This window comes from Frieseomelitta varia, unplaced genomic scaffold, assembly GCF_011392965.1.
Source record: "Frieseomelitta varia isolate USP_RPSP 00005682 unplaced genomic scaffold, Fvar_1.2 scaffold_166, whole genome shotgun sequence".
Taxonomy (NCBI): Eukaryota; Metazoa; Arthropoda; class Insecta; order Hymenoptera; family Apidae; genus Frieseomelitta; species Frieseomelitta varia.
In genome coordinates this window covers 390,022-417,353 of record NW_025109372.1, presented here as the reverse complement: position 1 = coordinate 417,353, position 27,332 = coordinate 390,022, and the positions used below count along the sequence as shown (strand labels likewise).

Below are 27,332 nucleotides of genomic sequence, written 5' to 3'. Positions count from 1 at the left end.
TTTTTTATGTTTTATTTGGTTTGAACACTTTTTTTTTTGTCTTTGTAACTTTTTTCACATTTATATAAATCATAATCTGAAATTTTGGAATGTATGAAATGGAGATTTACATTTACATTTGTATTGTTTTAAATCATAAAAACAAAATGCAAAGTACTGGACTTCAACCAGTTGGATATTGAATTTTAATACTATTTTTTTACAAAAGTATATGTAAAAAAATTTATAATACTGCGTGACGCTAATTTCTTCATAATTCGTCTCTGTACAAGAAAGAATGTAGAATATTACGTTTTTCTTCCATTGTGCGTTTCTTTTCATTCGATAACTTCCCTTTTAGTATGCCTTCTATTCTAGTTTGTTCCGTTTGAACAAAGACGTCTCCTCTTTCTAATATTCTTTCCATTGTTTTAACATAAACCTTCGCGGCCGCACGTTGCGTTTCAGGTAGTGTTTCCTCAAATACTTTGGCTTTGTTTAATATTTCCTGCGAAATAAAGCATAATTATAACTGCATACTTTTAATAATAATTTGACAAATTACGTTTTTGTATTAAAAAAAAAAAAAAAATACCCTTCTTTCCGTTTCTCCGCTGGTCCTGAATTCCTCGGCAAGCCTGTCTAACTGTTCCACGCAGCCAGGAAGACCAAGATACACTCCGGACTTCATTTTAATAAACCGCTTAATATTGTCCGCGGTAAAATCCGTTTCTTTCTCTGCAACGAATGGAATTGGTTCTGTTTTTCCTTGAAGAAATAGAAGAACGGCGGGGAATGTTTCGGACTTTATTTTATAACGGGCGGCGAGATCAGAATTATCTTTATTCCCATAATCTTTCACTCTCACTTCGGCAACCAATAGATCGTGAGAGTCTTTCGTTGCCGCGGCTATCTGTGCGTACTGTTCATGTTTCTCCCCATACGGAAATGCCACGTCAAATTTAACAACTGCTGTTTTGAATTTTGGTATCACCTATATCACGAACATTTTACATACTTGTTATATACGAGCAAGGAACATTTTTCACAAATATTTTACAAGGGCATGCCTAAATCAATAACGGATTCGTAAAAAAAATTGGATGGTCTTTGTTTAATCCTTAATGTTTTTCTATGAGATATTAACAGACAATATATACTGAAATATAATTGATTCGTTTTATATTTCTGTCTTATGAATTTCTACGTTTACATTACAAACATGCCTCTAACATGGGAATGAGTTGTCTAATCAACAAAGTAAAGAAAAACAAACGAACAAATAAATTACTTTTGTTTATTTTTAAATAACTACTTTGTCAATCTTACATTACAAGAATCGGATAAATAAAGTTCACATCTGTGATCTCTTCTGAAAAAAAAGGAAAAAAATATATATTTGAGAAAATTAATACCTTATCAAAGGAATAAGAATCCAAAGAGACACATCCTTTACAATCTTCAGCAACCGCAATACCAACAGCAAGAAGTATTACAATTGGCGAGAGCATATTTTGCAATTGATAGAAACCTATAAGCGGACTTTTTAAGTGTCTGTTTTTCACTTGAGAACCGGCAATTCGACGATCAGAGTTCTTTGACTATTTATGCGATATGTGTTAACCAGTTATTCGATCGTTGTACGTTCAATTGCCAGCGAAATAAAGCATGTAACTGTAGAAAGGAGTGGAGTGCTTCTTGCGTTTTAAAAAAAAGGTAGATTCGTTATACAGAGCGTTCTGTTTCTGGTCAATGTTTGAAACTAACCTCAAACGTCAGGGCACGAATACGACTTGATAAAATAGAGATAAAGCAGATACGGCGTCGACGAATCAGAAAGGGACACGAAGACCGCGCGTTACAGGAGTCAATCGCAAGTGCAACTTGCAATAATCTATATTTGTAAAATATTAAGAATGTAAAATTTTCCCTTCTTAATTATGTAGTATTTTCTAATTCAATTCTATATTTTAGAGAAACGATATTAATGATATACAGATAAATGATACTCGTTTCGATACTATGTTTTAACAATATTTATAACAAAATATTAATCTGTTCTAAAGAGAAGTTGTAAAGAGAACTAGAATCGGATTAAATTTCTGATGTTAACTAAAATATCATAGTTATTGTCGTTGAGGATGCAAATACGAATATTTTTTCATATTAAGTGCAATGTTATCGAAAAGTGCATTGTTACCTCACAAGTTGCATACATAAAAATAAAGAACGAAGTGAAGCAGAGACAGCATAAATTTGAATGCAAAGAAAGGTACAAATGTTGCAAAAGAAATCGACAAAATTAATGAAACAAGGAAACAATCAATGAAAAGTTAATTGGTATAGATAATTATATACGTCCGTAATGAAATGTGTAATTATAATAATTATTCGTTGAAATAAAAAAAATTAAGCGATATTTCAATGAAAACAATTGATAACTAAAATATTTAATACTTAATCGTTTTACCATAATACATGTAACTAGATTCAATTATACATAATGATTTTCAGAATCTTATTTGTCAGTGTAACTTGAACAGAATCAGACTAGAAAACGATTGACGATTCCAGTTCTATTGGAGATCCAGTAAAGAATCAGAACTTTTGCAAAATGAATTGGTGACATACGCGATAATATTAACGTCGAGATACTATGCATATGTACGTGGCAAATGTATGTAGGTACGTAGCAACGCAATGTTATTTTCTGTGTCAAATTTTTTAAAACAACGATATGTAAAAACATGTACACACCGAAATAACAAATTACAATTTATTATTTGCAAAATAATAATCAATGCAATTCCATTGTCGATTCAGAATAATTGTACAAGCTCTCGCTAAAGATCAAAGAGCTCGAACAATGCGTATAGATTTTGTGTCAGATGGAAACTCGACCTCCGTCCAGTTGAAATAAAATTGCGGTACGCGATCGATTTGAGGGACAAATTGCTCAATGAGAAAAAATGTGTTACCGTGTTCATTTGCCACGGAAGAGTGGACGTATGAACAAAATCAAGACGCGACGTGGTTCGACGAGATCTGTAAGGAGAAGTAAAAAGAGTCGGCATTTGGTTGGCTACAAAAGCGTGGCTGAACGAAGGACAGTACGTATGGGGTGCAGAAGGAAGAGCGGGTAAGGGAGGGTGTTAGTCACTAGAAAACAGGTATCCGCCGTAGGCGTCGTACGTTCATTGATAAGCGTATAACGCCCCGTACCTTAGAATCATGACGTCACTCAATCGCACGGACGCCTGCGCTTTTGTCAGGGCCGTGCCTATCACGCGGTTCTTGCCCCTACGTTTCCTTTTCTTTTTTTTTTTTCTCTCTATTGGACACTAACTACATAAATCGAGTTGTGACTTTTTGACGTAGCAAGATACAGCACTTCGATACTTAAACGTAAATGCGGATGTAACTTCGCGACTTTGCCTCTAGCGATTTATTATATAATTTTACACATGCGTTCACTACAGGTTGCGAATAGGCATGGAATAATGTTCTATAAAATGTATAATGTAAATTTAATAAGGCTAACGCGATTACGGTGTAACTTGTACAAATACAATGGCTTTCGAAAAGAATTCTTTCGCATCGAATTTTACATATTGGAAGGCAAGAATTTCGGTAATTAACGGTTTGTAAAATTGTCACGAATCTTTCTTTTTTTTGTATTAGGAGCAGTCTGGTTTCTTTTCTTCTTTCCTTTAGTTCTGGATGATGTTTGTGTCACCGAAAAATGTAAAATGAAATGAGAGGCAGATATATATATAGACACACGAAATAGCAAACGAAGAGAGAAAATAGATTCAAGAAAGATGGAGCATGGACGGATATATGCAGAGTAGGTAAATGGATGGAAAGAGAGAGAGAAAGTGGTGGACGGGAAAGTAAAAGGGGAAGAAGCAGCAAGGGAAAGGAAGGGGGTACGTAAAGTAGAGAAGAAAGAGGAAGAAAGACAGTTGAAGGAGTAAAGGGAGAGGGAAAAATCGCTGGATTGTCTCGCGCGTATTGATTGGTCTTTTGTGAAAGCTACACCCTCATGTAGCTACGAGACAAACCGTTTTCTAAAGTCACTAGACTTCCAGGGTGTATCAGCGTGTTCTTAAGGCTAGTTGTTTCGGTACGCCATGTTTGATTCCTTTTTTCCCCTCTCTTTTTTTTTCTCTCTTCTTTCCAATCGAGATCACAATTTTTCTAAATTGCACTTTTGCTTGACGCGTTTGCCTCGAATACTGTCGAATATTTCTTCGTTACTGAATATTTCACGTTTCGTGAAAAATGTACTTTTTTGATAGATTTGGGAAGATGACGAAAGATGATGAAAGAAACAGTAGATTAGGGCGCTATAGGGTAGAAATGACGTAAGCGATCGCTCGTGATCCCTAACGGCAAAGGGGTTCTATATCGGTATCGATCGTAAAGTGACCCATATCTGGCGGTGACGGGAGTTCCTACCCCTGGCTGCTTTTCCAGCGACAGCCTCCCCTCGCGCTGCCTCCTCCTCCTCCCTCTCTCTTTCTCTCTTTTTCCCGGTCCTCTATCCCCTCTAAGTAACTATACTCCCGCCAGAGCTGTGTCTACCCCCACTCGTTGCCCCTTTCTCCGGTGGACGAGCGAATACACACACCTCCTCCTCCGATTTCCAGCAACCCTGCCGTCTGCCTGCCTTCCACGGTCGAGCAGATCTTGGGGGCTTTGGTACGGGATGATAGCCGAGTGAAAAAGCTCGTGAGTCCCGTGAAGTTCGCTCGTCAGCAGCAGCAGCAGCCCTGGCCTGCCACAATCCCTTCGACTCGGTTATCGTAAGTGTCGTGCATCTCCGTGCAAAGAAAAACCGACAGATCGTGAATCGAAAACTAGTACGGTAGATTGTGTAAGATTCGATGATAGAAAAGGGAGGAAAAAAAAAGGAAAAGAAGGAAGAGAAGTTCGTTAGCTTTGATTGAAAAATGAGAGAGAGAGAGAGAGANGAGAGAGAGAGAGAGAGAGAGAGAGAGAGAGAGAGAGAGAGAGAGAGAGAGAGAGAATGAGAATGAGAATGAGAGAGCGAAAGCGAGAGAGAAAGAAATAGGAATAGGTGCGTATACATTTCTGATTGAAAGAAACGAAGAGAAGAATTTGTTACGGCGGGTATATATGTATATACACAAGTGTTCCGAGTGCAACTACGAAAGTGTCAAAGCGGAAGGTTTCCTCGAGAGGTTCCCTTGTAAATGTGACTGAAAGTTGTTTTTTTTTCCTTCAAACGTCTTCTTTTCACGGTACCGTTGCAACGTTGCAAGAAAATAAATGAGTCGCGTAACGAGAGACAAAGGAAACGATTGAAAATACGACCTAGTGAGGGGAAATAACGTAGGGTATAGTGTCAGTGAGAGAAATGGAAACGGCGCGGCGATGGTGGGCATGGATTGTCATTCGTACGTATCGCAACGAGAAAGATATCGAAGGGGGGTTCTCTGCTAGTTGTGCCGACGTTGCTGCTACTCGTGGTGATGGCAATAGGCTGTTCATAGTGATAGTGGATATATTACGTATCGTCGTGCGGTAGTGTCCCGTGCGCACCGAGTGTATATGTATACTACGTACCATTGGTAGTGAGATCAATAAGCAGTGCCGTGCCACTCGACCTGTGCTGATAGACGGAAACTCATTCTAAAATCTTTCCCTCTGTTCTTTTCTTGATTTAACGCCTAACCGTAGTCTCTCCCCTTTCATATCGATAGAACGTCGCCGAATCGCTTTCGTTTGTTTTCTCTTTGAATTTTTTATCGTGTCCCGAGAGGCTCGGAACAAGTGTCTTTCCTCTTTGAAAGAACACACCGTTGGTCCGCTTTTTTTTTTTTGACGTACTGCTATATATATATATATGCACGTACACCGGTGTCCATCCTCTCTTTTCATTCCACTTCTTTGTGACTTGGCACATCTGAATTGCTTTCTCTCTGATCGAAGGTAGATTTCATACTTTGATAAATTTTTCTTAGTCTTTTCGTCGTCGACTTCTTTAGCCTTTGTCGTTTCTATCGAGCTTGCGTATCGTGAGCATGTTGAAACGTATTTCTTTCTTGGACCACCGGATTCCATTTCACCGAGGATGAAATGTTGTTTGTTTTGTTCACAGTAATTAGAGACTATTTTTACATTCCGTTTGGTTTCTACGTTTCTCAGTTTTCAATCTGTTTGATGATAATTGTTATGATACACGGGGCAAATCTGTAAAGATAACTATGTACCATATGCTGTTACGCGAGTGATTAGGAGATTGCAAAGTGAAATAGCAGACGTTATACTACTTGCTGCTTGTATCATACTATCTTACTACTTGCGATGAAATTAAGCTACATGTTGTCGTCATATTGAGATCAAACAAATTATAGTAGAACTTAGTTAGTGAAACTTAGCTTTTAATGTCGAGGATAAACTGTCATAAATTAATATAAAATTATCGTTTACTCGAGGGATAGAATCATTTCGCTTAGACACTTCTCTTTTGTTTCTTGTTGCACGATGAAACACGGTATACGGACAGCTTTGTTGGAATTGATTGAACAGATAACGTGAATCGTACGGGATCTGATTAAGACTGAACATATTGCGAGGTGTATAAACGACACGGAAATAAATCATAGCGATCAGGAGTACTTTCCTTTTCCGTTACAATTCTATCGATACGTGTCTCTAATTCTTCTTCAATTGCATGGCACAAAATAATACTTTACAAAATTACTTTTCGTGAGTCTGAACGATCGTAAGGCTGATACATTTACATTTTACTCTTTCTTCATTTCTGCGAGCTATTACTCGAAATTATTCGTCGCAACGTTTGTGGTTTTCCTTTTAATACTTCGTTATGTCAGCAAAATTTTAAGCCCCATCCAGCATATTTCTCGACGTAATGATGTAAGAAAGAAACCTGCTTTATACTTGAACGTGTTAATTTCGATAAATCGTCGATTGTCTGGTATTTCGGTAGTCTCCAAATATAAAAATCAATTCAATTGAAACGAGAGACGAACGTTCGAGGGTCGAGAAATTTTTTTAACAGAACGTGTTACAATTACACAGGCCATTTTTTTCCTCCCTCCGCGAGTGATCTCGGTAACTCGTCGACAGTGTTTTTTTTCTTTCTTTTTTTTTTTTTGACAACTCTTTGAAAAATTTCTGCACGTACGACATACGATAAGCTTCCACGCGAGTATAATAACCAACGCGTCGATAAATCCCCGGTATAAATATCGCTCGCGTTATCACGCTCGACCTCGTGCATAGGTAAACGAAACAACGGGGCAACTTTTGATCGTGTCCCGGGACGTACGTATTTCGATCGGGACATCCCGAAGAACCTGTTGCCAGTAATACCCCTCGTTGATTAAATTTCTCCCCATTTAGAGGCGCACACAGTGGCTATCGATAATTTGCAATTGAGCTCGCTCGCGCAGCTGCAGTTTACGCAGCGTTGATCTCGGCACTTTTTTAAAACGAATGGGGATAGAGGGGAGCGCGTTAATCAGTGCGTTCTTCACGCGCACCTTCCACGTGTGTTTGTTACAACACCGTTTCGAAATTGTTGCGACGTTACCGTGATACGCGGCAGAGTGCGGCATGCTGACTGTGGTTTCCCGTTTAATCCTCTATATATCAGCTCCGTGACAGACAACGAAACTAAGCACGCTCAAACAGAAAAAAAGAGAAATATACACCACCAGCGATATATACGACCAGAAAGTAGAAAGAAAAGATTAGACAGATGGTGTTGTTGCTATATACAGAGGGTTGAATGCGAAAAGTGTCTTTTTTCACGAGGGTGAGGTAACCGACGTCGATTTTCAGTCGATTTTACACACGGGGGTCTGGGGTTACACGATGAAAAAAGAATTCCTTTTCGCATCCAGAGAATTGTACGCCTAATCGTGGGAGATCGTCGTGTGCAGCCTGGCAGGCCCCGCAAAAGCCGCCAATTAATTAAGATAGCTCCTAGATACACGGTAGATCGATAGGGACTGGCCGTGATAAAGACGGGCGAGGGTTTCAGACTTCAGGGATGTTGCAGTGCTGTGGTGTTGGAGGTGGCGCTTCCACGGCACCTCAGGCTCCGCAGCTGCAGGATACCGGATCTGCTGTCGGGATTACCACCTCCACGAAAACCACCATCATGCAGGACGCAGTTCTTGAATCTATTCTCGAGGTGAGCTCTCCTCTCGACTCCTTTTTTTTTTTCTTTTCAATTTTCAAACTTCTCCCCTCCCCCCCTCTCTCTCTCTTTCTCTTTCTCTCTCTCAAGCTGTCCTTGGAACACAATTTTTCTAGAATCTCCTCTGTATCATTAATTCAAATGACATTTTCAAATGAAATTTATTAACTCGTAGGCGTTTCCATTTCCAACAGCCAGATATTACGTATAACGATAATGTGCACGTAATAATCATGTGTGTCAACGAGGTGTTCGCCAGCCGATAAATATTGATGCCCTAAGCGAAATTCTGGACGCGTGGATAGAGATTCGTTTTTAATTGAAAGGACAAGCCTTCTCGCGACAGTGGTTCTTTCCCTGGTTTTTTTCTTTTTTTTTTTTTTTTTTTTTTCCAATATCAGAGACTGCGAGAGCGAATAAACAAATTTGTGTCGAGTAAGTTCGATTCGTATCTGGCTCCGAGGCACGCGGAATACAAAGGCTCGTTTCGTTATTAATATCGCGCGATGGATATGCTCCTAACCAAGCGTCATCCCTCCAGGTCATTAAAGGTGATTAGCTGCCTTCAGTCAACAAAGATTCAACGTGATCTCTTTTGGTTTTTTATATATATATATCAGTATTTTCTCTAATTTTATTCTGTTTACATATTGAAATGTCAATGAAAGTCATTATTACTCTCAATATCGTACCGACGTCTGACATTTTCCAGCAAATGCGTGAAACGGAGGCTCGAAAAGCGGAACTGGAGCGCCAACATGCAGAAGCACAGAATCAGTTGCGCGAGAAGATAGCAGGACGGTATCAAGGCCCGGAATCGGTCGAGGCACTGCAGTCAAAGATAAGGGAGCTCGAGAAAAAGACGGAGCTGCAAATGGTCAGGCACGAGGAATTGTCCTTGGAGTTGACAAGCCTGAGACGCGCACGAAGCAGAGGCCCGATGGTGGGCCATTCCGTGGTTCCGACTACTTGGCCTCCAACTGGTTCTGAAATCGACAGAATAATAGCAAAAATAGAACAAGATAATAGGTGTGTGCCTCTCGTACCTTCCTGTTTCGAAACACTGCTTTGTAACCACTTGCGCTGGCAACTGATTGCGGACCATAACGAGTGACCGAACCGCGTACACAATAACTCGTCTTCTTTTTGAATTCATCAAGCACATTACTGGATAGAAATTACCAAGAAGTAATAAATTTATTATTTGCTTTGCCTCGGTTACGTTTAAATGTACTTAAAACCGAGATTTGGGACAAAAAAAAAATTCTCGACGTGCGTGACACGTTATTCCAGCGCAAGAGGTTAACCCCACTTGCGCTGGTAACTGATTGCGGACCATAACGAGTGACCGAACCGTGTACAACAATTCGTTTTCTTTTGAATCTCGTTGGCACGATATTAGATTAGAAATTATTAAGAAGTAAATAAACTTATCATTTGCTTTGCCTGGGTTACATTTAAATGTACTTAGAATTGAGAAAATGTTGCAATTTGGGACAAAAACTTTTCGTGGCTTACGTCGTTCCAGCGCAAGAGGTTAATATTTCACTTGCAAACGATCGATACACTTTTTCGTAACGGCGCTCAGTTTTATATATATATATATACATATATGTATATAGTATCGATTAATCTTATCTAATTTTTATCAACGTATAGCGCTAGTAGAATGGTACATGATTTGGATCATACTCGAGGAACCATTACCACGCAACAACCCTCAGTTACACAGGGTATTTTGCGATCTAGCTCGGAGAATCTTCCTAATCTCGGCCAGCATCAACATCCGCCTCATCCGCACGCTCTCAGCTTAGGAATGCCAACGCAGATGAGCCACGTATGTAGATCATTGCATCTTTGTATATTTTATTGTAAAGCTCCTTTTGATTCACTTCGGTACCATTCCACTTGCAAAAATGGAAACGCATCGATCGAGAATTTGAAACAGTACGCAGGTTCGCCGATGCCCTTGACACCGATGATGCCCGGCTGTCCACCGTTGACGCCAAACGGACCACCATATCACTACAGCGAACCGATCCCACCGGCACCGTCGCTCTCCACCAGTCAATCTCAGCCAGTTTTCCAACAAAAGATGCAACCGTATCAACAACAGCAGCCGACACACACCGAATTACAGAGCTCTCATTCTCAAAGTGTTCTGCAGACGCAACAGCAGAAGCAGCAACAAACGCACACCCATTACACGAGCAGTCAGTATCAGGAGACTTATCCGCATACGCAGACCTATCAACAGCCGCTCCAGCAGCAACAACAGCAACCACAGTCGCAACATCCGGCCTCTACAACGTACCTGACGTCATCGAGCCAAAGCATAATACCTCATTACTCGCAGCCCACGCAGACCGCCCAAAGTTTTCAGTTGAACGGAAGTCAGCAGGTACGAACAAGGCTCACTCGTTCGTTTTCTATACTACATAACATACGCAATTGCGAAGAAGTGTCTTCTCCTCGCGTGTCAGTTAGTTAACGTCGATTTGTATGTACAGGCAACAACATATCCAAGTTTGTCCATTACGTCGCATCCGAACGGCACCTATACAGGAACAGGGGCGAGTAGCTTTAGTACGCAACTGTCGCATCCCAATTTCTCCGCTCCGCAAACAAGCATCCCGCAAACCACGTTATCCTCGTTGCCACCCTATTCGACAACGTCCTTTCATTCCACTCTCGGTCCACTCACCAGCGTACCACAACCTGCTCTGTCCTTCTCCAACGTGCAGAGCAGTTTCACCACTAGCGGATCCACCTATTCTACCGTCGGGACCAACGCTTTTGGCACGTCAGGTGTGAGTTCGGGTATGAATTTTGTATATTCTCTGGTAGTGTCTCTTGTTCTATTTGTACAAAAGAGAAACATTTCTTCTTTGTTCCATTTTCAACAGGAACTACATCGACAGGCTTGTTACAAGCAATAAGCGATCCTCTCCAAGCGATGCAACAACTCTCCGTGCAATCCCAGGCGAATCAGCTTCAACAGCAAGCCATCATCCAACAGATTCAGCAAAGTTTACGCGCTAGCTCGCCAACAGCACCTGCCACGACGGGCCATCACTTCCTTGGTTCGAGACAGATGCCAAAGATACCGAGTAGCATACTTTCCAATCCCCTGGATCGACTGACCAATGACAATATCGTGGCCGAGGGTCAAGTGGACATGTTGGATATACCGGGCAAGGGCAGATGTTACGTCTACATCGCTCGTTTCACGTACGAGCCGTTTCAGCATTCGCCGAATGAAAATCCGGAGGCGGAGCTGCCTGTTCAGGGTGGCGATTATCTTCTCGTTTGGGGACAGCCGGACGATGATGGTTTCCTCGACGCGGAAACGCTCGACGGTAGACGCGGCCTCGTTCCGGCGAATTTCGTTCAGAAATTGGTCGGCGACGACTTGCTGGAATTTCATCAAGCCGTTCTTGGTCTCAGGGACGTCGACGACTCTGCTTCGACTAATATCCCCCAAGTGAGCAATGTAAGATTATTACGACAAACCTTTTGTGCATCTCCTTCGCGAGGCATTGCTAACGGAGGATTCGTTGCTCGATGTTTCAGTGTTATCTCCAGGATATCGACCTGGAGTTGGCGGCTCTAGAAGAGGGGAATCGAAATCGGCAAGCTGAACTGTCCGCGTACGCGGAGCTTGATAACATTGCAGAGGAAGACGAGCAAGAGCCACCAGGTTGGTACAGTTTTCGTATTATTTGTCGGGACCTCTCGTTACGAAGCATGTTTCGTCACGATTGCGATGAGACAAATGCACAAAGTTGATTGCAACTTTACGTAGCGTGAAGGACATGCGATCAGTTTATTGGTGGAATATTGGTGTACATAGCTGTATTGTAATTTAATTTAGGCGATGGAACGTTAGATTGATGTTTCTTGTAACGAATTTGAAGTATGAAATGTTAGAGAATCTGTAAAGAAATCCCCTATACGCTTGTGTGAAGTGTTTGAGTAAAATGATTTCTACTTAAACGTAATTTGTGTGAATTTTAATTTGAAGATTGATCAACATCCAACTCACGACGACGTTATAACATTGAGTTCCTTTGTTTCAATGTACCTTCCTCTTGCACAGCTCTTCCAAATGTGTGTAGAATGTGTAGAATGTGTCTTTCCAGTAACAACGTTCTATTTGATCCATCAAGGTACATGTACATACACAAGAATACATAACAACTTTTGATTACGCTTGCCGGTAGTATACCGATTTCCTTTATAATTTCTTTCTATTCATTTATCTGTCGTTTTGCTGAAAAGTAGGATAAACGCATGTTGTCCGATTTATTTGTTAGTAGCAAGCATTGAAGAACGGTTTCCTCTAGTTTGAGAAACCGGAGGTAAATAATTGGTGAATACAACATAAACGGAATCTTGCACTGTGTTGAGTATTGGATGGTCTTAGGCTGGTTTAGAGAATTAGATAGTGAAAGATTCTTAGCTACAGCTAGGCTTGTCTTGTCTTTTTTTCCTGAAGAAGTCTACCTGTTTTCGGACCTAGTTCCGGCGCCGCAGCACCTTACGCTTGAGCGGCAGCTGAACAAGAGCGTTCTAATCGGTTGGACGGCGCCAGATAATACTCATCAGTTGGAGTCGTATCACGTCTACGTAGATGGAGTGTTGAAGGTCACCGTGAAGGCAACCGAGAGGACCAGAGCGTTGGTCGAGGGTGTTGATTCCACCAGGGTTCGTAGAAATGATTTTACTAGAATAGTGCAATAACGAGTTCTTAGTAAATTTCACAGAGACCAAAGGTCGACAATTTTCATATGTAATAGAGTGTAAACTATTTCGTGTAAACTATCTAGCTGGTACGATTGCAATTCATAAGAACCTTTTTGCCCCCGCCCCCCCCCCCCTCTCCCGTGAAAAGAATATTCGTCGAGTATTTGACGTTCGTTTGATTGATGAATGTAGCCGCACAGAATAAGCGTACGGTCAGTGACGCACTCGAGGAGAACGTCGCGCGACGCCGCTTGCACGATGGTGATCGGTAAGGACGTCGCCTTGGGTCCAACCGCCGTCAAAGCATCGAACGTGACCGCCACCAGCGCCGTCATATCTTGGATGCCGAGCAATAGTAATCACCAGCACGTCGTTTGCGTGAATAACGTCGAGGTTAGGACAGTGAAGCCTGGTGTTTACAGACACACGATCACCGGTCTGGCACCGTCGACGATTTACAGAGTGACCGTGAAAGCGAAGAATTTAAGAGCGACGCACTTCGAGGACCAAAACACCCAAGCGGCGAACAATTTAGCATGCCACGTCCATTTCAAAACGTTACCAAAAGGGTTACCCGATCCTCCGGTCGATATCCAGGTTAACAGTTGCTCCAATATGTTATTTACGTATTTATATTTGCAATTCGTGTTCACGGGCACGTTCACAATGTGTGAATGATGGTTTGCAATAGGTGGAGGCTGGACCGCAGGACGGCACTTTGCTAGTGACCTGGCAGCCTGTTGCCCTAAACGGTTCGGCCGTCACCGGTTACGCGGTGTATGCCGATGGGAAGAAGGTCACCGACGTAGACAGCCCCACCGGTGACCACGCTCTGGTGGACATACATAAGCTCATGGGTCTGAATCCGAAGCATATCACAGTCAGGACGAAAAGCAGGGAGAGCCAATCGGGCGATAGCTGTGCCACTGCCATTCCTTGCAGCGTTCTCCGCGGTGGGACAGCGGCTCATTTGCAACACGGGTCTACGCACATGCAAGATCAAGGACAACCGCAGCCATCCGGCACCGGGCAAGTGGACGATCCGAACAGGCATCGTATGGGAGGTGTAGGCCAGAGATATCCATCGACACCGGTGCCGTCTCACATAAGAAGACACGGCAACACCAGGGTCGACGCTCACGGCCAAGTGATCATTGAGACTGATGAAAATTTATCCGACAAGGAGATTTATCCTGGACAAAGTATGCCCCAAATGGGTAAGAGTTTCAATATTTCAACTGTTAACAACAGTTGATGTTAAACAGATCAGTTTATAATTTTTGTAATTTTGCCACCAGGCGTTCCAGAGATCACCAAAGATTCAGCGAGCGAGGCAAATTACAGCGAGGAAGATGATCCGTCGCGCAGAGGCAGAGGTATGCCGCTGCACCATGGCGTCCAACATCGATACGGGCCGCAAATGGGACAACAAGGACTTCCCGGGACGCATCGACCTGGAAGAATGGGCGGCCCTGCTGGTAGACCTCAAGATCCTTACTACGACCAACCAGGTCGTTCACTTGCGATATTTAAGCATGTTGATCTGCTGTGTGACATTAACGTTGATATTAATTTTCTACATATATTTTTTGCCCTCGTAGGAAGTCAAAGAGGTAGGGCTTCTAGCTACCGTGGTGGACGGGGTATGCAAGCTCAAGGTGGTGCCGGTCATCCGTCGAGCAGCGCCCAACAAATGAACAAGAGAACACGCTGGTTCGTCGCCCTGTTCGATTACGATCCGAAGAGAATGTCACCTAATCCAGACGCGTGCGAGGAAGAGTTACCCTTCTCCGAAGGCGACTACATCAAGGTCTTTATCAATCAGATTCTGTCATGATTGTCTGTCATGATAGTCTGTCACGTGTATTCATGAAATTTTCTCGCTTACAAATTAATTTGGTAGGTATACGGTGAGAAGGACGCGGATGGATTTTATTGGGGTGAATGCCACGGTAGACGAGGCTACGTTCCTTACAACATGGTTGAGGAGATTAAAGGTCAGAACCAACCTGGACAGGCACAGTCGGGAAGTAGGGGAAGATGGGGAGATATTTACGCTAGTATGCCTGTCAAGAAAATGATAGCGCTCTATGATTATGATCCTCACGAATTATCTCCTAACGTTGATTCCGTAAGTTCTCTAAAAGAAAGAAAGAAAAAAAAGTCAACAACAAAGTTTCTTCATTAAAAGATTAGAAATACCTACAAGTTTATATATATTTTGATTCTGCAGCAAGTGGAATTGGCATTCCAAACTGGGAATGAAATTTATGTGTACGGTGATCTGGATGATGATGGATTTTATATGGGTGAATTGAACGGTGTGCGCGGCTTAGTCCCGAGTAACTTTCTCACCGAAGCGCCAGATCAACCGCCACAAGGACAACTTCCTCCAGGGAATAGAAGACCACCTAATCAAAGCCAAGGGCCCGGGGTTAGAGGACCGCCTCCTCCGCCTCGAGAACCACCACCTGCTGGTCATCGACGAGGCAAAGGTAAAAACTTGAAGTTGATGACCGTTCGACTTTTTTTTTTTTCTTGCCGCGAATTCTGATACAAATAGCTCCTCAAGCCAAATACACAGACTAGCTAATGTTCATTATTATTATTATTATTATTATCATTATTATTATTATTATTATTATTGTTCTTCAACTTTGTGAAGCAAAATGAAGTTGAAATTTATGAAATGACAGAGTAAGCGAGCAGCAGAAAACCGAATGCAGTGATAATCAAGATCGAGACTGAGAATGATCTCTACGAAGATAGAAAAAAAAAAAAAAAAAAAAAACAGAACTGGCTCGAGGGGTTGAAAGTAAAATTCACACTGGCGCCGTGTAACTGTAATCGACATCGAGTTGTAATCTGCTAAGAATTTTAAAACGGAAGAAAAGAAGAGAGAGAAAGAAAAAAACTGGGGAACGTCAACTGGACGTCAGTGTGAATGAAAAGTAATAACTAAATAAAAAAAAAAAAAGTACAAAAAGACAGCAAGCAACACAAGACACGAAACTAGATGTGCCAGACGACAGACAGAAGGGTCACACAAGTTTATATGATTGAGCCATCTATGTAGCAAAAGCCCGATCGTCGTAAATCGAAGCAGAGCTTACATTTTTTTTAGGAGTATAAAAAAATTACCGAGCGATTATAATACAGGATAATGCAACATGTCAACTATTTCGATAAAGACATTCGAGTAAGTCATCCGGTGCGTTTGTCCCTCAGGAGATTATTATTTTCAAATAGCATTTCCGATAGCAAGTCTCTAGGAGCTCGTTCGAAATTATCACAAAAATCAACAGTACAGTAACGTACACGATTAATGTGTGAAAGCTATTTTGTAAATTTTTCTAGGAACATGTGTATTGCCATATGCAAAACGATTTTCTATACCTATCTATCTATTTATCTATCTATCTATCTATTCTATCTATCTATCTATTTACATATTTACGTATGTATATATATATACATATATATATATTGTGTATATATATGTATATGCATATGTATATGTATATATATATACAATAAAACACTAAGCTGCTTTCAGTGTTTTCTATTAAGTACAAATGCATACATATGTACATATGTATCTACGTATGTATTGTATCCGTATGTTTTTTTTTCCGAGCACTTTTCGGCTCTGTTACTTTTTTACTCGCCTATCTTTTTTCCTCTACAACATATGTATATATACATATGTATATACGTGTTATATTTACGCTGTATACATATACATATACATATATATACATATGCATGTGTGTAAGAGAGAATATATATGTATATATGTATATATATATGTATATAACTATATTGCGTGTATTCTATATGATAACATACTATGTTTCTGTGTGCCTGAACTGATCGATGGTCGTCGTGTCACATGATTGTCGTTCGTGTCGTGTTGTCATGCTGGCCATTTAAACATTGAAACAATTTACTGACTTTCTTTCTGACGGCTCATTTTCGCGAGCTATTAACACGATATTTTTATATATCAGATTTCGTGTCTTGAAACACAAAGCATAAAGTCGCGAGAAAAAAAGAAAATTTTAACTGCACGCGCGAGTCTAGGTTTGCCGAGTAATCTTCACAAAATTCACTTTTTTTTAAAATGCTGAGAGTAAAAAAGAATGAAGAGAAACGCGCGAGAAAAGTAAAAAAAGAAAGGAAGAATTTCGCAAAAAGAAAAAAAAAATGAAACAATATTACTTGGCACACTCGACAGCGCTTGAAAAACGTCCATTTAGAAAGGATTAAATGTGCCATGAATGACAACACGGTTTTGTTCTCTTCTCTGTTGCTAGATGCCTGCATTGTGCCTGTGTCTGTCCCTGTCTGTCACTTAGACTCTAGACAACAACAACAACAACAACAACAACTACAACAACAACAACAACAACAACCATCACTAATGAATAACCAACATCAACTCCAACATCAACAAAACAATCCACCGCATCTAGCGTACCAACAAGCGAATCACCACAGCTACACAACTGTAACCACGTCCAACCAACATGGGCCCACACCTATAGGCGCCCATCAGCAAGGTCCCGTACCACCCCACCTTCAACAGCAGGTGAGTCCACTGCTCTATCCAGAAAGTTTTTCACTTTTGCTTACCTGCGTGCTTTCTACCTTCTTCGCTGCCAAACTTTCACAAACTTGTTCGACTGTACTTCTTTCGTTTCGCTCCTCCTTCTCACTCACCGTCACACACCGCTTTGATTTCTAGTTGAATTTCTTTCTTAAGTTCCTTGTCGAACCCTCCTTCACCTGTGGAAGAAAAACCCAAAGAATGATAATCGAGTCCGGTGGCTTTGACTCAAATTAAGGATTGAAAGATATTTTGGATGATTCAGGTATGTTCTTGGAAATACTAGAGGATGAATCTATCGATGACTCAACAGTACAAATTGATATATTGTTAGAAGGTCACATGAAAAATTTATACAAGTACGAATTCAAAACACTTTTTTTTACAACCGAATGTTGAATGATCTCGGATAATGGTCCAACAGTAAGTGCTTCTAACAGTAATATTATATATAATAACATTGAGAAATTTTACAATTGCGTGAAAAGGGGAAATTGTAAAATTTTTTTCAAGAAACCAACCATTGAAAAACATGAGCAATTTCTAACATCTCTCTTTGGCATGGATTTGCATTTGGTAGATACTGTACTTGAAAAGTATGACATTTCAACTTTGCTATTGATATTCTCAAGTAAATACTAATTAAGAAGGAAATAAATTTCCGATACACTTTAATAATTGCAATTAACAAAAAAATAAAAAAAATAAAACAAACCGTGGTATGCAGAGCTTATGATTCAATGCTTTTAATTAATAGTCATATTTAAGCATGTCAATAGCCGATACGTAAGTTGCACGAATACGTAGTAAATCATGCTTCTCCGATGAACTAAAATTTTCTGGTGTTCAACTATTCCTCTCTTTCTTTCTCTGCTTTCGTCATCTTTCATCTTCGCTTCTGTTTCGTACAGTTCTATTTAGTATGTTTTCTTTTCCATTTTAGTTCTGCAAAATTTGAGTACCATATCAGGTCCAACATATTTATCGTTATCCCGCCTCCCCCCTGATCGAAAATAAATCAGTTTATTCATAAAGCGAAACGTACTCGATCACTCTTGTACTTCTTTTGTTTCAAATATCGTGCTATCCGATGGCGTACTTTAGAATACATATTTTCAATTTTCACATATTCGTCCTTTCATCTAGCTAACGACTTATATTAGCTGAAGCATATTAGCACAAATACATTACTTCTCATAGAACATCGAACGATAGCTGCGATAAGTATTAGGGAAAAAGCGAGACATCATTACACGTAATATATATAATGATAAATCTTCATAATTCGATTAGATTGAAGATTCAGATTCTTAAAGAAATCTGTTTTAGTGGAATAAAGATTTATTTGGACTTTTCAGGGTACCAACCTCTCGAAACGAAACGCTACGCCCGATCGTTTGAAAACGTATACGAAGATACGAAACAAGCACCATTGAAGCTTTGTTTGACGTTAATTTATGTCACTTTAATTTCTAGGGGAAGGGGAGGGGAGGCATGATCAGTCGTGGTAGTAATGTGCCGGGAAGTATGCAAGGCCTTGGTCAGCATATGCAGCAACAGGACTATCAGCAACAGAATCAACCGTATCCGCAGCAACAGCCGAATCAGGGATACCAGCAGCAGGGCGCGGGATTTGGCCCCCAGGGCCAGCAGTTCCAGCAGCAACAGCCGCAGCAACCGCAACAGCAACAGCAAAATCAGCCATACGCGCAGCAGAACCAAGGCTCCTCTATGCAGGGCGGTCAGGGAGCGAGTAAGCCGATGAGAGGGATACCAACAGTGTTGCCAACGCCTCAAGCGAAGGCGCCGCCGAACACGCAGCAAGGTCAACAACAGCAACAACAACAGCAACAACAGCAGCAACAGCAGCAGAGTACAGGGCCGAATCTGATGCAAAAGTTCACGGAGATGGCCGGTGCGAGCGCTGGCGGCGATATCCTGTCGAAAGGGAAAGAACTGATTTTTATGAAATTCGGACTAGGCAAGTGAGTGATTACCCTGCCCGTGTCGCCAGCTCCGCTTCTTCTCCATTTCTATGCCACCGTCGCGCTCTGTGTCGTGTGGATTGTTCGTGGCGAAGCCGGTAATTCACCGGTCGGTAAATCAGTATTACACGGAGAAACGTTCGCGGATGTAAAGCGAGACGCGCAGGCAGGAACGTACGAATGCGTCTCGTCCGATCAGATCTTCGCGAATATCCCTGGACAAATACAAACGTAAAATGTGTGCTGCCATTGCTGCTGCTGCTGTTGCTGCTGCTAACGACTGTTTATCATTTCACGCAGTCTCGTAACTGGATGAATAACGTTCGAAATTCGGAGAAGAGCACTGTTCAACCGCGAGAGAAGGCCGAGAATTGTTTGTAATGTCTTTCTCGTTGGTTCAACTTCCTACATCTTAGCGAAACGAGGAGAAACAAAAAGGAATGTTCGCTTGCGTTTTCCTAACGTCTCTCATGAGATAGTCGAGAGTGTGATCAATCTGAACGTGAAAACTCGCACGATTAATGATCTTTAGTCTTCGAAGAGCGCAGATCCCTGAAAATAACGAATGATCTTTCGTTCCTTCTTTTTTCCGTTCTTCTTCTACTTTTACTTCTTCTTCTTCTATTACTTCTTCTTCTTCTTCTTCTTCCTTGAATACAATAAAATCTTTTTTCTAGATGTCACGTAGTCCGGTTAAAATGTTAATTGGAACGCTGAAATTTTTGACCATGACGGAAAATCTCCGAACATAATACAGGGATAGAAGCAATCGAAAATGTCACTGCATAATCAGATCATTATCAAGAGCTCATCCATCATTAGCCCAATGAAATAATTGTTCTTATTATATTAGATATTGATTAGATTGATAATATTTTATCTATATACGTAAAAGAGAAAAGAACGACAAGTGAACTGAAACGAAGTTGCATAAATTTGTTAAAAAAAAAAAAAAAAAAGGAAAAGGAAAGATGGAATCGCATACTTCTTAGTTCAGGAATTTTTAGAGAGACTGTTGCAAATCTCACGTTGCAAGAAGCTTTTACTTACAGTTTCTGGTCGAACATGACCGACGAGACGATCCTAGCAAAATCGAACATCGAAACGTGACATAATAAGCAGAATAAATTGTTACTCTTGTTCTCTATCATTTAGTTTTTCCTTCCTCTCCAGTTTTTCTTTGCCTATGACGTTTCATTTTGCCTGCCTCGAAACGACGACAAAACTTTACGTTGAACTGTTGACACACACACATATACACACACAGGCGACAAAGAAAGAAGGGGTGTCTTGATAATTATCATGTAACAATGATAAGCCAAGTGCATAGATGAACCACGATGCAAGCGGATCATTCACAAAAGACTAAACTGGAAAGTCGCTCCCTGTCGTGACCGTGAGCACGACTACGAAATACAAATAAATGATTTTACAAAAGACGGAAGTCAGATGACATGAAGAAATTACGTGTGATGTAACAATTGACCGGTGGATTTATAATAGAGCGACTCGTGGATCAAATTGAACTACGTCATAAACATATAAATATATAAATATATAAATAAAACAAATAAATTAATTAATTAATTGATATCACTCCGAAGGAGAATGGAGTATGTGAATTTGAGAATAGGAGAGAAAAAAGAATATTTAAGGGGAGGGTGGGCAGGGAGGGGGTAATACACGAGAGATCATAGCATACGTATATTACGGTAATGAAATATAAATATATACATATGCATATACAGATATGCGTACATACGTATACGTATATATATATATATATATATATATATACATCTAGTATGTCGATATATCTACGTAAAGGTATGTATGCATACAATTATATATATATATATATATATATATATATATATATATATATACATACATATACATACATACATATACATATACATACTATATTTAACTATTGCAAAGTGTTGTTACATCGCTACTTGTATCGTATTTTGTACAAAGTATCCTTACCTTCAATTGTTCTTTTCCTTTCGCCGTGCTACGAATATATACATATATATATATATGTATGTATGTATCAGCAAGGTGAAAGAAGCGTGACAAATTTCAAAGAGTCATTTTTTCCAGTATCATACTTTTTGGGAGTCATAAACGAAATTGGTCATAATTGTTATTAAATACCGTGGAGATATCTGTTTGGAACCGATAATTGCCTCTCGTCCGTTCATGTTAATCGAGTGTCGACAGATATATATATATACACATAATAAACGGTGAAAGATACGCGATATAGGAATTTATTATATCAAAGGCGGCCCAATCGAAGTTTTCATTTTACCCAAAACGAGGTTTCGTTCTGGTTCCATTCTTTGTGGGAATTTCCGTTCCTTGTATTCAATTCGGGAAAAGGAATTCGAACGTGGAATTACGAAACAATTGTAAACGTTTCGTTACTATTTTTTTTTTTTTCTTTTGGTCAAAAATATGGAACTAACAAGCTGTAGAGAATTATTTGCTGGACCACGAGTTTGCATCACCTTGTAGCAGTCACTATATTGGACTTGTAGTTAATTGGTGAGTCTTGATTTTTGCAATGTCGATCATGAATCGCATAACGTTTAACGAGCAAGAGCCACGGGAAACTGTGTATACTGCGACCATGGACCAAACTACATTTCCTCTCAAGAGACCAAAATTCGGCTAATTTAAACGTTTAGATTAGATTCGTTTCCTCTTTTAATTCTGAACTCGAGAGTTTCTTTTCGTTTTCCCCGCGAGAAGGCCCGGTGCTAAGTATTTTTTCTCAATGTTTACAATCCACATTTGGAAACTGTGTAGGTGTTTGTGACTGAGCGACGATCAACCAGCAAAACCTGTCGACCAAAAGAACCGCGAGATGGTGTAACGTGTAACGCTTGCTCGATTCCCGTGTTCGATTTAACACGCAGAGAGAAATTGCAAAATCAACTTTATCGATCTCGTTCCACCTGTAATTCGCGCGGAACGTCGAGAACTCGGACTTCATTTGAATCGAAGAACTCGCTCGATAAATACGCTTTTCGATGCTCGTTCTTTGAAACGCGTTTGCCAACGTCGCTTGATCCATTGGAAAGTAAAGAAGTAGCGTTGCGCATTTAGCGTCATTCGAACTATCCATAATATAATTTCCGACACGATAGTCGCCGCACTTATTATTAGAACGCCGTTGTCACGGACTTTGTTCTTCGTTCTTGTTCTTGAATATTTAACGAATTGAATGTTGATTTAGATGACGATGTTCCAATAGATCGAGCGAGAGGAGAAACTCGTTTTTTTCTTGATATCTTTCCAATAGGAACCCCTCGCGCAATCTCCGGAACAAACATTGAGCGATTGATGTTGGAATTCCTATGAATCTTTGCTGTGAACATATCTAATGTGAAGTGTTGGTTCAGGCGATTAAACGAAAAAGAAAAAAAAAAAAAAGAAAAAAGACTGACGTGACATTTAAGATCTTCAAAAGTGCTTAACACGTTCGCTACCAAAAGTGTCAGGATCGCTCGCGCCAGTGAAGCTATCAATTTCCGGGAATTTAGTCGATCCATCGGAAGATTCAAGTATATAATTAACTACAAATATTCGTAAAAAAAAGGAACGAGATTTCTTTTTTTTTTTTTTTTTAAGGAAGCATATAAACAATTAGTGGTCCGTAAATAAAAGAAAAAAACTTTGTTTAAATGGTAGTGAATGTGTTAACTACGTATTACTTAGCAAATTTGTAATGTTCATCTTTCATCTCTTTGACAGTTTCATTTTCTTTCCTTGTCTTTCATTGTTGAGTTCCATAGCGATAAGTCACGTAGCGAAACGAGTTTAAAGCGATTCAAACGAGTACAGAGTGCAAGGAGAAATCCAGAATAGGTATGAAAGAGGGAGTTACGGGAGATCTTCGTTTTATTATCGTTAAGTGTTAGATATCATCAAACCAAAAGAAAGAAAAAAAAAAAGTATGCAAGTAGCATTAATAAATAAAAAGGCAAAAAAAAAAGAAAAAAAATGTAACGTGAGGGGAAAACCCATATGCCCACGTATACCGAGAATAACAATAAGTTCTGTCTCTTCTCTCTTTGTGATCAGACCAAATCGTACGAGATAATAATTTTTAACAACAGGAACAATAAGCTGACGCAATGCAACGGTCGAACATGATTAAGAACTTAACGGATAAACACTTGTAGCCGAATATTTTCTTGTTTAAACGTTTGTCAAAACTAAAGGTATACACGAAGCGAATAAAATTAAGAAAGAACACAGAAAAAAAAGAAGAAGAAAGAAAAGAGATAAAAATAAGTGAAGCCCAAGGATAAAATGCGAGAGAGTAATAAATGAGAAACAATTTGGATTCTCTTAGGTACCTCGGAGTCGTTTCGTTCGTTGTCTACGCTCATTTTTGTGTAGTATCTCACTTGTACATTGTCATTGTTATAAATTTAGTCGTTGAATGGATTCGTATAAAAACAATCTTTTGATACCGCGACACAGCTAATACAATATGAATTGCAAATATAAACCGTGCCGAGGATGATGCGTATATGTATATGTCCTGAATAAAAAAAATCGATCGAGGAATGCTATTCGATTCGTTCGATCCTTTTTTTTTTTTTTCGCTGAAGAGATCGTCTGACGCGCGTGATGGGAAATCCTTCTCAATTCGATTGAAAACAGAAAATAAGTAAATCAAGTATAAATCAGTGTTAGATCTCGTACTGAGATAACCTCTCTTTCAGAAAAGTGTTTTCCACATCTTAAAAAAAAGAATAGATGTACTTGCGTTACGTATTTCGATTTAGATAACGGTTAGTTAAATGATACACGATATTCCGACAGCGCTATTAGTATGACGAGTATTGATCCTCGATTAAAGCGAGGTTAAGGCTCTCTTTGGAATCGTAGAACTTTGTTCCATGTGAAAACACTTTATGGAAAGATAGAATAATAATAATAATGATGATGATTAAAAAAAAAAGAAAAAAAACGAAAGAATGTGCATACGTGTGCGTGTGTGTATATCGAAACATGTATATGATATGACGAATAAAAGAAAAACAGAAGTCAGGAGGCAGGAGTTGATTCGGAAGGGAAGCAAGATGAAAAGAAATGTAGTTGCAGCGTGTGGAGTAGAAGACCTGAGGAACATACTTCGATGGTGTTATTAGCTAGGCGCCAATTATTGTCATTCCTTCTCTTGCATCGATACCCTAAGATTGTATAAACAGAATGTAGCGCAAAAGAAGAAATCGATTATATACACTCATACAACTTTTAATATAACAAATTTATCGCATCGATTAAGCATGTCGAATCGCCAGCTACGTTTGTCATTCAGTAATCTTGCGCTTTGTTTTTTCTATGAATCGGTGCATAACAATCTACTCCTTGTTAGCCCAACTGAAATATCGGAGAAAACTGCTACAAAAGGAAAAAAAAAAGAAAATCAACAAAAAACACAATGTTATTATAAATGATTAATTAATAAAAAACGAATCTTGTTTGTTGTTACTTTTTGGTATCCTCGTCGAATCCTTCTCTTCAAGCTGCGAGAAAATGATACAACGAAAAGTTCCATACCGCGTTAAAGAGAAAGAAATCGAGCTGCAAAATAAGTTCACACGTGCTTGATGAGCAAGAATACTTTATTTAATGTGAACTATGATACTGTAGCAGGATGAGTATATATATATATATATGTATATATATAATTTAATTAAGCGATATATACTTGGATCCAGAATATCATGAACTAATGCAATATATAAAGAGAAAGATGTTTAATAGTTTATGTATCCTCTTCCCAGACAGTTTCAGTTAAGATTGCGATGTTGTCCAATCCTCTCATTGGCGCGTATTCCAAAGTCCACATTAAATTAGTAAACACAACTAAAATCAATATCGTCGATTATTAAAATATTTTGTTCTATTTATTTAATTTAAGACTTTTTACTAACGAAAGTCCAACTGTGCAATCGTTCAACTTACGCATCTCACCCTGATGTAAATCTGCTATCAATTCGGGGCAAGAGCTATTACAAGGATTTATAGGAGTCAAACGAAGCTGTGTAGCTCCTCGCAGCTGAGCCAGAGCTATAAGACCTGAATCTAGTTCGACCTTTTTATAACTCGGGCTATTGTAATCCGAAGACATAAGGACCCAATTAAAATGGGCAGGTGAAACGGTACTTGAAAGGAAGTATGGGCGTTGATAATACTTTCTCAACACTTTTACTGCATTGATGTCACAGTTCTGCCAGTGAACAAACCACTTGGCTACTTCAGGCGAATGTACCCGGCGTAAAAATGCTGCTAAGTCGGATGAACCAGTTCTTAAATTTGAAGTCAGAGCGCAAGGTACCGTTTCCATTAAGCGCTCATTTTCTAAATAAAGCTGTAAATAAAACATATGTTATATATAACATTTTATTTAACATATGTGAAATTGCTTATCTTTGACTATGTATTTATTTCATTAAAATATAATATCTTCCTTACTTTGATTTTTCTACTTACATGAGTGATATTATCAAACCAGAAATAATCTGTGTTCATAACTGCCCAAGAGTCCATTGCATCTGTAATAATTGCAGGTGCATCTCTACTTAAATAATTATCCACAAGATTGCGGTATCTCACATCTGACAAACGATCAATAGTCTCCAGAGCTTCACAAGTCTGCAAATATATATATGTTTTGGAAAGATTAGTAAAGTATTGTCTGTATATTAACATTAACTTTCTTATAGGAAAAAGAAACTTTGTAAAATACATTTTATAACATATTTTTGAAGTAATATCTGGATCAATATTGATTATCGTACCACACAATCTTCTTCTGTTATCATGTAATCATTATAAAAGGGATTATTAATCATACAATTTTCATAGTACAGAGGCTGCCAGTTCCAAATTGGTAAAACTTTAATAAGTAGAAGACGGCTAATTGCAGTAAAATGTGTCCCAACAAAATCAAGTTGGGCTGCTAAACAAGCTAAAGTGCCAAGGACAATTAGAACAAGCGTCCCACGGAAAACAAGTTGTAGCCAAGAACGTCTCATTGCAGCCACCAATGGTTGGCAAATAATATCCATTTCTTCCTCTGTGAAACCAGCCTGCTGACAATATCTGAAAACAAATCATATGAATTGCAATAATCACTAATTAAAACAGTGTAACAATATTATTTCTATGCATAATATATAACAAATTATTAAAAAAAAGATTGAACTTTGAAAAAAATAATCTGAACAATATGAATTAATACTAACAAAAACAAGTCATTTTTTGAAATGAAACTGAAAGCATTAAATAAGGAGCAATATTATAAATTGAAAAGAAAATTGGTTTACTTGTAAAATGCATTCAGCTCATCGTCTATTAATCGTAGTTTTTCCGAATGCGACATTTCTTGCTGTTCTTTGACATAATTTTTGCGCAATTGTTTAACACATTTGTTGTTCGACATTTTGTAATTTTCGTTTCAATAGCAATTCTTGTACTTATTAAATAAATTTGTAGAATTCACCGTCTGAAGCTGGACAAACAAACCAGTTATTATTGAACAGGAATACTGTCCGTACATGCGCACATTTTCCTATTATCCATGCGAACATATTGATTGTTTATTGCCCGTGTTGAAAGTACCGCGGCAAAATATGGCCAGTTTCAAAGGTTACTCATTATTCCGAAAAGCGTCAAGTGGATAACGTAAATGCATAAAATGAATTTCATCCATGTAGAAATAAGAAATTAATAGAAAAAAAAGAAAAATTTAAATAAAAATAAGAAACTAGTAGTTATCAAATTA

General features: G+C 39.3%; 3 protein-coding genes and 1 long non-coding RNA gene across 16 annotated transcripts; 1 reads left to right on the top strand and 3 right to left on the bottom strand.

Annotated features, from left to right (window-relative positions):
• Positions 1–45: 45 nt before the first annotated feature.
• LOC122538548 (endoplasmic reticulum resident protein 29) lies at positions 46–1,770 on the bottom strand. Its single transcript, XM_043672734.1, has 3 exons — positions 1,395–1,770; positions 575–973; positions 46–487 (listed from the first exon to the last, which is right to left on the bottom strand). The coding sequence occupies exons 1-3, from the start codon at positions 1,488–1,490 to the stop codon at positions 251–253; spliced, it is 732 nt and encodes a 243-aa protein (XP_043528669.1). The 5' UTR covers positions 1,491–1,770; the 3' UTR covers positions 46–250.
• A 2,543-nt stretch (positions 1,771–4,313) lies between these two features.
• On the top strand, positions 4,314–24,580 carry LOC122538535 (RIMS-binding protein 2). 11 transcript variants are annotated; one of them, XM_043672705.1, is made up of 17 exons: positions 4,314–4,787; positions 8,018–8,170; positions 8,889–9,205; positions 9,836–10,013; positions 10,125–10,577; positions 10,687–10,996; positions 11,083–11,669; positions 11,750–11,876; positions 12,675–12,883; positions 13,115–13,519; positions 13,614–14,139; positions 14,221–14,433; positions 14,524–14,732; positions 14,826–15,053; positions 15,156–15,417; positions 17,239–17,513; positions 19,008–24,580. In XM_043672705.1, the coding sequence occupies exons 2-17, from the start codon at positions 8,027–8,029 to the stop codon at positions 19,518–19,520; spliced, it is 4,956 nt and encodes a 1,651-aa protein (XP_043528640.1). In that variant the 5' UTR covers positions 4,314–4,787; positions 8,018–8,026; the 3' UTR covers positions 19,521–24,580. The 11 variants fall into 11 exon arrangements, 10 of the variants coding, with proteins under 10 accessions (XP_043528640.1, XP_043528636.1, XP_043528644.1 ...); XM_043672701.1 differs by having other exon boundaries at positions 7,878–8,170; XM_043672709.1 differs by having other exon boundaries at positions 4,315–4,787; positions 8,036–8,170.
• On the bottom strand, positions 9,085–19,010 carry LOC122538551. 3 transcript variants are annotated; one of them, XR_006308873.1, is made up of 4 exons: positions 18,247–19,010; positions 17,558–17,710; positions 12,683–12,902; positions 9,085–9,162 (listed from the first exon to the last, which is right to left on the bottom strand). It is a non-coding gene; the product is annotated as an uncharacterized LOC122538551 (long non-coding RNA). The 3 variants fall into 3 exon arrangements; XR_006308874.1 differs by lacking the exon at positions 9,085–9,162 and adding an exon at positions 12,362–12,449; XR_006308872.1 differs by lacking the exon at positions 9,085–9,162 and having other exon boundaries at positions 12,817–12,902; positions 18,247–18,476; positions 18,577–19,010.
• Positions 24,581–24,778: 198 nt separating the features above from the next.
• Positions 24,779–27,242, bottom strand: LOC122538543. The gene is made up of 6 exons (XM_043672723.1): positions 26,875–27,242; positions 26,347–26,650; positions 26,039–26,200; positions 25,511–25,916; positions 25,035–25,411; positions 24,779–24,943 (listed from the first exon to the last, which is right to left on the bottom strand). The coding sequence occupies exons 1-5, from the start codon at positions 26,988–26,990 to the stop codon at positions 25,311–25,313; spliced, it is 1,089 nt and encodes a 362-aa protein (XP_043528658.1). The 5' UTR covers positions 26,991–27,242; the 3' UTR covers positions 24,779–24,943; positions 25,035–25,310.
• Positions 27,243–27,332: the final 90 nt, after the last annotated feature.